The 9,922-nt window shown below is 34.6% G+C and overlaps 1 protein-coding gene and 1 long non-coding RNA gene across 3 annotated transcripts; both read right to left on the bottom strand.

The window, feature by feature from the left end:
- Positions 1–1,216: 1,216 nt before the first annotated feature.
- LOC102661245 (uncharacterized) lies at positions 1,217–6,729 on the bottom strand. Its single transcript, XR_415198.3, has 2 exons — positions 6,335–6,729; positions 1,217–1,597 (listed from the first exon to the last, which is right to left on the bottom strand). It is a non-coding gene; the product is annotated as an uncharacterized lncRNA (long non-coding RNA).
- Positions 3,596–6,336, bottom strand: LOC100790651 (pentatricopeptide repeat-containing protein At5g18950). Of its 2 annotated transcripts, none has more exons than XM_006583640.4 (2): positions 5,782–6,336; positions 3,596–5,564 (listed from the first exon to the last, which is right to left on the bottom strand). In XM_006583640.4, exon 2 carries the CDS (start codon positions 5,441–5,443, stop codon positions 3,710–3,712), a length of 1,734 nt encoding a protein of 577 aa, XP_006583703.1. In that variant the 5' UTR covers positions 5,444–5,564; positions 5,782–6,336; the 3' UTR covers positions 3,596–3,709. The 2 variants fall into 2 exon arrangements, with proteins under 2 accessions (XP_006583703.1, XP_003530332.1); XM_003530284.5 differs by having other exon boundaries at positions 3,596–5,561.
- Positions 6,730–9,922: the final 3,193 nt, after the last annotated feature.

Below are 9,922 nucleotides of genomic sequence, written 5' to 3'. Positions count from 1 at the left end.
GCAGGCCAACACTTCCTAATCCTGTCCCACCTCCCCTGCCACCTAGTCACGCCATGCCACGTGTTGCTATTATGGAGAAGCGGCCAACAGAAAAGCACATTGTAATAAAAAAACAGACTCACGAAGTAAATAATTTCATAACAGACCCATTTAGGTAAATAATTTGTAAAAGGAACCCCAATTGGTATTTTTGCTAGATTCCATTTGATTAAAATCATACCAACGATCTCGATCCAGTCCCAACTACCTGTTAGTTTGGACGCGATGATCCAAAAGCCTGGTGCTATTGACATCCTTCAAAATCGCCTTTCGAGTTGTGTTTCAAGGGATCGTCTCCATTACCTCAGCTACTACCCTCAATCTTTCGGGGTATTCTTGGCCTCTCCATGAACCTTTGTTTCTCCCGTCACTTCTTTTATTCCAATCTAACTTTGGCCAGAGATAATCTTTGGTAATCGGTTTGGACGCTGAACTGGAATTCACATCTTTCTTTTTTTTTCTTGCTCTCTTCCTTTCCATGGTCTCCTCTACTTCTATGTGACACGTGGCTTGGGATCAAAGTTCTGCCATGGTTGTGGGATTTCTCCGAACCAGAGATTTCTGAAACTGTCATGTCCGTAGCCCCTTACAAACAGCTTCCACCGCCATCTGCTCGTCTGGATCGGAAACCCAAACCAAAACTCCATTAAACTTTGCAAGGAAATCTTTTAATGATTCTCTTTGTTGTTGTCTTACGTCAAATAGATCGGTTTTCGAGGGAGGGCTTTGTTTGTTCGCTGCTAATTGGGCCACGAACTGGCGTGAGAATTCTTCGAAACTTGTGATCGGTCCGTCCCTCAAACCACTAAACCAGTCAAGAGCTATACCGGTTAGGGTTCTTGGGCATCATCAGTAGGAAAATTTCTCTTTTCTCAAGATATGTTCGGTATATCGATTTTGCAAGAACAAATAAACAATCAAAATAAGATTATTATTGTTATCATTATCATTATACATGCATAAGAAATTTATTTGATTTCAATCACCCTATCTATAGGGTTACAACATTACAAAACATAGTAGGAAGATCAGCCCACGCAACTCTTCATAGTAAACCAAGTCTACTTCTCTACCACATGAGAAAGTTCTCTTGAAACAGTGTGTTTTTAATCTTTCATTTAAGCCAGATAGCACAATCCACAACAGCAAGTGAGGAGAAACAAAATCAGCTCAGCCATTTTGGGAATAAAACACCAAAAAAATAACTAAATAATACTACCTGTTGGTTCTGTAATATTTTAAACTGCATGATAACATATCAACCAACTTTGACAAATTGCAACTAATTCATCACTCACCACCTGTTCGATAAATTGTCACTTTAACTCTGAGCAATGCTCATTTTACTCATTTACCATTGTCTAATACCCACTTCGTACCACTGGCAGTAATTCCATTCTACACATTTTCCTTAATTCAAAACCTGTTACAGACCATGAACATTATTATACACTTGCTAGAATCCTCACTGCCATATTCAATTCTGACCATCCAACCAAAAAAATGCCACCATGTTATTTTGCTTTGTTACTCAGCATATAAGAGGATTGGACTGCACCTATCAAAAAAGAACAAATGAACTCTGTAGTGTACATTATATCAATAATACTTGTAAATATTTTAGTTGTACACCTATCAAAATTTAAATCAGAAAAAAATATAAAATAAGTAAAAAAGAGAGTAATACTAAACACTAATTGATTTATCCATAGGGCATGCATGCATAAAGCAGTCTTTTTTTTATCAGACTCATTATCATTTATGTTACCACCAAATTATGCTCATGCATGTAAGAAAAATCATGTCGTGTGCTTTCATACCTATGTATGTGCTTAAATAATGTTTTTTTCTTTAAAGGCGTGTACTTCAATGTTGTGTATGGTCGCAAGTATGACTTTAGTAAATTGACAACAAATTGATTAAATGTAAAGATAATTAAGTGACTCACAGACCAAATCAATAAGTTGTCTTAATAACGCCTACCACCATTTGAGGTGTATCTTAAAGAGACAAAGAATATAAAACTGAGATTGTGGTTGCTGAAAATAATTGTCTACAAGACGCTTGTTGTCTTCGCTAAGCACAAATGCCATTTTCAGCGTATTTGACAAGTCAAAGAGCCTATTGAAATCTGTGAAAAATATTAAATCAGAATGAATCAACAAAAAGATTCCCAATCCAACTTGTACTTTTTACTTACTGCAGCATATATGGTATATAATGTATGCAAGCTTGTCTATTTTAATCAGCACATACATTATGTTTTATGTTCTTCGGGAATTTTCCTTGCTGCTGCCATTAAGAATTGAAAAGAAAAACTTTTTTAACCTTTTTCTATTTTCTAGTTTTTAAAACACTTTTTAAACAGGTTTTAAAATTCAATAGGTTTTATAAGATAAATTGATTAATAAGTAAAGGAAATTAGTTTTGAAGGCAACTTTTAAAACAAAAAGGTGAAAAGCAAATCAAATAGGCTCTTAATTATCTTTAGCTCATCTCTAGTACCCGAATCCAATATAGAAATTCAGCATTTTTGTTGCATCATAAATGATATTTAAAATAAACTATTTTTTATGCTTTAAAAATGTAATTATAATTCCGATGTCCATGTTGTTCTTATGCAATGTGTGCTAAGTGCCAAAATGATTCTTGGTGAATGAAATCAGGGGATTATGGGAAAAAAAAGTGCTGCTTTTGTCCATTTGATTGAGAAAATTTGCTGGATTCCTATTTAATCATTGTCTGTACAGTTTACATGAGATAAGAGACCTGTGTGCTTTTCTTGTTGACCTGAAGAAGGCTTCAGCAGAAGATTATATTATAATAGCTCTCAATTTCTTATTCTACTCTTTCAGTTCAGCTAGAAATATAAAACCTTAAACTACTGTCTCATTAGAAAAGTCTTCATTCCACTTGAATAGATGAAGTTTGTCAAGCAGTGAAAGAATCGATAATGAAAATTAAAAATAACTTCCCCAAAGTGCATAAGAAATTAGGAATACACATATCACTAAGCCTGGGAAGAAAAGGTAGAAGAATAATTGAGTCATACGCTCCATCAAATTCAATTATTCTAAACTTAGAAACTGATGAATTTGACACCACATAGTTTGTTCATAAGTAAAAGACAATAATTCTTGAATTCTCATTTTTGTCAGGCATACAACATGAAGTCTTTGTGGTTCCGCAATCAAGCATTCAAACTCCAACCATACCTAGTCACTCTCAATTCAGAGTTTATTCATGTATGAGTTAGTTCAATTTTTTATCACATTGATACCATTGGATGTACAATTCACGTTGCAAAATTGTCGTGTACAGGAGGCCACAGTTTCTATACTCAAGAAGGCAGGTTTCACTGTTTCAGTGCTGTTTGTGCAGGAAAAGACATTTCATTGAAATTAATATGCCCGTCCAGTTTTATACTAGGCAAATAACCCCTTTGATTTTTTTTTTTAAATAACTAGAATTTCAAAATGAAAAAAAAAAAAAAAAAAAAAAACAGCAGACAAGTTGCAACTTCAAGCCATACAATGGGAAGCTTCAAGAATGAACCTCCAAAGAAACAGAAGCATAGAATATAAATTCACGTTTACAAAAGAAACTCAAAAAATTCTTCACTTATTGGTCATAGATAGTAGATGGAAGATACAAACAACACAATCTACTATCAATTTCTTTCTAAGATCTTCTCCAAACATAAGTCAGGAAAATGAAAATTATCCCTGCTAAATTTACTCACCAAGGAATAAATTGTCCCTTTTTCGAGTATATATCCTATTCTAAACATGAAATCTAAAACAACCAAAATATCATCCAACCTATTTTCTTGTGATAGACTGTTAATCAGGTACTCAAAAGTCTGCTTCTGGGGTTTCTGCTTCCAACTCAGCATGTTTAGCAACCATTCAATTCCAAATATACTGGCGGTAGGTTCCAAAAGCCTATCATGCATATCTTTCCACAATGTTATTGCACCCTTTGTGTTTCCGACTATACAAAGTTGTTTTATAAGAGGACTAAAAGAGAAAACCGATAGCTCTAAACCCTGTGCCAGAAGTAAATTTAATAGTTTTCTTGCCTTAACTATCTTCACTTCCTTGCAAAGGGCCTTAATAAGACAGTTGTACGTAATCAAATCAGGAACGATTCCCTTTTGAAACATTTCTTCAAACAAGCTCTGTGCTTCATCTGTCCTTCCATGCAAACACAAACCTGAAATCATTGTGCCATAGCTAACTGTGGTTTCTGCATAACCTCTATCACGCATATCCTCAAAGATCTTCCTTGCCTCCGCAAGATCACCAATCTTACAATACCCATGCATCATTACATTATAGGTGTATTCATTTGGCTGAAATCCTTTTTTAATCATCTCAAACCACAGCTTCCTGGCCTCCCCGAGCCGTTGCATCTCACATAGACCCTTGATCACCGTTGTGTACATAACCCTGTCTGGGAAATATCCTCTGTCCTTGAGATCATTAAAAACCTGGAAACCCTCAGAATTCTTCATCTTCAAGAGTCCATATATGATTTCTTGATAAGTAGAGACATCCGGATTACATTGCTTGGCAATCATAATATGAAGGATCTCAGAAACTCTATCATATTGTCCCTCCTTACAAAATCCTCTTATAAGTTCATTGAAAACAACATTGTCGGGACATAAGCCATTTTCCAGAAGTTCCTTAAGAAGTTCATACCCTTTGAGGACTTTGTATTCTGCACAGAACGCCATTATCAGATATCCAACAGTTTCAACATTAATGCTAGCAACAACACCAGATTCCATCATCTGTTCATACAATGTCCATACCAGATCAGTCCTTCGAGCCCTCAAACAACCCAACAGAGATGCATTCCAAGTTGCCACCGAGGGGCAAAACACAACCCTTTTCAGCATATCAACTGCATCTTCAACCATCCCAGCACCGCTGAGACACTGAATGTAACCCTCCAAGGAAGCAGGCTCAGGAGTGAAACCCGGGCTATCAAGCAAGGATTTTGCTAGTTTGCCGGCCCCAGCATCCACAAGCACTTGGAAAAGCACGTTACAAGAAGACTGGTCGGGGGAGAAACCACAAGAAGAGCACAGCCAGTGAAAGAAACGAAGGGAAAGGAAGGCATTGTTCTGGTGCTTGAGATAAAGGAGGAAGAAAGAGGGGTCTTTAAAGTTGAAAGATGGGTACTGGGAAAGAAGGGTGTCCTCCCAACGGGGCTTTGTTCGGGTAATCCTACAAATTTCATAGACAAAGTTGCAGTCTTTAGCATCTAGGGCTTTGGTGGGATGTTCATGATCCCCATTTTTGGTCTCTGAGGTGAGGTTTCGAAATTGGGCAATGCTTCGGCGGACATAAAAGGTTACTAAAGAATACGAAGGGGTTCTTCTCACCATTAACATGGTTATGGAATTGGTATATGCAGCTCAAACAATTAGCATAAGAAGAAGAAGCAGTTATTGTTTCTGAACTTCAGTGTTCAAACATACATTGTAGCATAGGCACAGAGAGCTGAGAAATCTTCTTTGTAAATTAAAAAAGAAAAAAGAGTTACAATTATCAGTTATCAATGTGCTTTGCAAATCAAAATCAAAATGAAGCACGTATTTTGCTCAGAAACAAGAAACTTTATTTTGTCAAAATGAAAACAGAATGCACAAAGTAGGAAAAAAGAAAGCAAGAAATACAAATCAATTTCAAATCACGAATGGATTCAGTTCAGTTTAGAGAATGAAACTACCTTGAATTGGAAGAGATTACAAGTGTTGCGGTTGCAGCTGTCGCACGCACTTGAGCAGGGTTTTAGAGAGATGAATGGCACGTGACGATGCACACGAATTCGAATAAGAGTTTTTGCGCTCAGTTTTTGTTCGAGAGGAATCCGCCGTCGTGGTTGGGTTAGGAGGCGGCGGAGTGGACCGAAGGAAGAGGCGAAGAAGGGAGGGTGTGGGGTGAGAGTGAAGAGTATTAGGGGAAATTGGAAAAGAAGAAAATAGAAAGAAAGAAAATTTGAATCGTTGATTTTATAACTATTTTATCTAACGGTTTAAAAATGACTTCCCCATTAGTGTTTCTTTTTTCTTTTTTATATTTTTTTTCTGTCTAAAACGTGCAGTATTTCGTTAATTTAAGTTTTTGAATAATTAATGAAAATAGTGGCAGCTAAAAACTGCCGCTATATGTTTCTTAAGAAAAACCTCAAAAACATAGTCTCCCCTGTTACTTGTGGCAGTGCAACATATCAAATTTATAAATCACAAAAATGAAAGATCCAGAAAATCAATAACAATCACCTTCACCGTCCCTCTCAAAAGCTACACTCACGAGATCTGTTACTCACTGGTACAGCCATGACCGACAGCCATCGCGATCTCCATGAGAATCGTCTCGGGCTTCCCGACGCGCACGATCAGATCGGAGCCACGCCACTGGAGGTTCTGACGCAGGTCGGTGGGGGTTGGCGGAGAGGGGTGAATTTGAGTGGGGGAGCCGTGGAGAGAGAAAGGTGGACAAATTAAAAATAAAATAAAAAAAGCGTGGATGGAGTTGCAGATAGAGAAGCCAACCTGGGAAAGCCACGGAGAATAAGGGTTTCCTTTTTCGTGATTTATGATTTTTGAAATAAACTATAGTGTCGGTTTTAACTCGCTATTATTTTTAATTAGTTCTTTCAAAATTTTTAAGTTAACAGAATCATTAACATTGTTAACGGAAATGCGAAAAACAGACCAAAATAAAACTTAATAAAACAAAAAAGTGATATTAAAACTATTGTTTTTTGGATTTTCCCGTTAAATTAGAATTCGTCCTGTTTTACAAATAATAGCAATCTACTTTAAATCTATATAACAAATAATTAAAAATGGTGATTATTTATATTTTAAAAATATAAAATTAAAATAAAATTTTAATAATTTGAGACTATTGCTTGCTTCTTTTTGTTTTAAACACAGATTAAGAAATATATTTAATATTCTTATTCGTGTAAAAAGTACTCATATTTTGTTAACATGCTTTTTGTTGTTATTGTTTATTAGTTAAATTTTCTCTTCCTTATTTTTTTTTTTTGGTGCAGATCTTTTCTTCCTCTATTTTTCTAATAAGCGAAAAGATAACATATAATTGAGGAAATTATAATTAATATAATCTCAAATTTTAAACGTTATGAATTTGAAACAAAATTTTACCTCAAAACTACTATATGATATGGGTATTACGTTTTTGAAAAGATTTGTTGCCTTGCTTCTATAATATGAACAAATAGCATTTTAGTTTGTACATTACACAAAATAAATATTTATTTTATATAATTAAAATTTATGATATACAAATCATATTATAATTAAAATTTGTAATAAATAAATATTTTTAAACCTATAATTATATTTTTGATAAATGATTTATATTATGATATATTGTTATTATTATTTATTGATATTTTAAGTTCTTTACTTACTTTTGATGAGTCTTATAATAAACCTTACATAATTTTATTTTTATTTGATATTATTTTTAATGTAAATTAAAATAATATTCACATAAATTTTAACATTACATGAAAATAAAAAATATTGAAATTTTTATTTTTATTTATTTATCACTAATTTATTTTCTTAAAGTTGATGTTTTAACATTGTTGTTGTGTGTTTGTGGTTGCACACTAGTATAATTTATAGATTTAACATCCCTCGATTAACATCGATTTTTTGAAAAATCGATGATAAGAAGAGCACGGTGACATTTTTGTAAATAAGTCGAGTTAGTTAACATCAGTTTTGACAAAACTGATGTTAACTACTTGAGGTTAACATTGGTTATTTAAAAAACCGATGTTAACCTCAGATAGTTAACATCGGTTATTTAAAAAAAAACGATTTTGTTCATAAATTAAAAACCCGAATTAATTTTGGCACCTGCACGTTCAAACCCTCTTTTCCTTTCTCTCGTGTTGTTTCTCCTTTCTCCTTCCTCCCAACTGCGCTGCCACCATTGAAGCTAGCATTGTCGCTGAAGATACAACTACCGCAAAGGAGCTTACCTGGGTTCATTGAAGCTAGCATTGTCGTTGAAGCTAGCATTGCCGCTGAAGCTGCGCTGCCACCTTACTACTATTGAATACCTAGGCACGTTTCGCGAGTGTTTCTTTTTTTTCTATTGAATACCTAGTTACGAACTCGTGCACTCACTGCAACGACTCTTTGCTTGTTTCTGCTGCAAGGAGCTTACCTAGGTTCATTTTAGTTTGCATTCCATTTGGGGTGCTCACTGCAAGAACTCAGTCGTGCTCAAAAGGTTTGATTTTCATTGAGGTAAATGGTGGTCACTTTGCTGCAAGCTGCTTTATATAAAAATGTGCAAATAGTTTTGCTCAATGTATATTGCCTAAAGCTTTTCCTTTGCAGCATATTCATATCACTAAATAGTTTTGTGACCATGTTTGTAGCCACTTGATTTAATGCATTTAAATGTTTGCTTTGATTCTTCATCATGTGTTCGATGAAAAGTTGAAGCAAAATTACCTCATTAAGAGCTTATTTGACATCATGTTTGCTCTGATTTGGCATAGCACAACAATAGTAGTTGACAATTATTTATCAGTATGGATACTAACCTTCTGGACTTTGCTATACTTACTTATAGTCAGGTCAAGTACAAGTGTGGTATTTCTAGTGCAAGCCTAAACTCATTAATAGATTAAGACTCCTAATGCTATTATTTCAACGTATTTAAGTAGACAAATATACTGAAAATAGTTATGGACTTAATCAACCTAGCCCCAATTAGTTACATTGTTATAGAAATTATGCTTCATGACTCTGGTTTGTAGGGTGGAGCATTTCACATTCCCTGTAATACTGGGACATGTTGTGCTAGTGGGGAAAAATTTGTCTTCAAAGTGATTTGCTGTTAAAAGGTTTCCAAACTTACCTTCTGCATAAACTCATAAACTAGAAGCTTGTTTTTACCATCTGTGCAGTAACCAATAAGTTCGACCATATTTTCATGGTGAAGCTAGCCTATATAATTGACTTCTGCCTGCAAACAAAAATGGAAGAAAATTAGTCAACACCTAGCAAGACCAAACAGTTAGAAAACAGATTAAGAGTTTGTGTTGGGCTTGGACATACAAGCCATTCTCTGTGTCCTTGAAAGCTTTGTGGTTTAAGTTTCTTGATGGCCACTACAATTGCAGTCCCTGGTTTTGTTGGAGTGCATGTGTTTTGATTTGTCTATGTAAATTTTTCCTTTAAGATGCTGTTGATATCTCTATGATGATACTAGTTCATACACCTGCTTGTGCACGATTGACCTTGTTGCATGTATTGATTAACAATTGATTGAAATTGTAGTTTAGTACATTAGAAGGATTAGATATTATTGTTATGCTTACACCATTTTTGGTTATGAATATCTATAGGGTATCGCTTGATACACTGCTCGCCTACTTTCAATAAACTTAAGAGGTATTTAATTTTTAAGTATTTAAATTATTGAAGAAAAATATCAATTTTGTTCGTTTTTGGAGTTTGTATAGGATCTATTTGCTTCCATGTTTGTTGTCTGAGTTGATGCTGCCAAGGTAGGAAAATAGAGGAGAATGAAATCAGATCTGCATAATCTGATCTTGATATCAACTAACTGAATCTCCTAGAATAAAGGAGAATACAATCTAATCTGATTTGGATTTTAGCTACCCATATCTTCAAGGATCCTTATTTGTAACTCTTCTAGAATCCTTTTAAGCTATAAAATTTAGCAATGAACACATAGTTTATTTAAGATTCATTGTGGTTTGGTTGATATTTTTAAGTAGCGCCTTATACAATTTTGGTAGCTTTTGTGATGGACCAAATGTGTTTAGTAGCTTTTGTGAGCAGATA

The sequence above is a fragment of the Glycine max genome, chromosome 7, assembly GCF_000004515.6.
Source record: "Glycine max cultivar Williams 82 chromosome 7, Glycine_max_v4.0, whole genome shotgun sequence".
Lineage (NCBI taxonomy): Eukaryota > Viridiplantae > Streptophyta > Magnoliopsida > Fabales > Fabaceae > Glycine > Glycine max.
Note: the sequence above shows the minus strand (reverse complement) of the source record. Positions and strands in the feature narration are given on the sequence as shown.

What these genes read in the sequence shown, in the direction of transcription:
- LOC100790651 (XM_006583640.4), bottom strand. Translation starts at nt 5,443, where the DNA reads ATGTTAATGGTGAGAAGAACCCCTTCGTATTCTTTAGTAACCTTTTAT.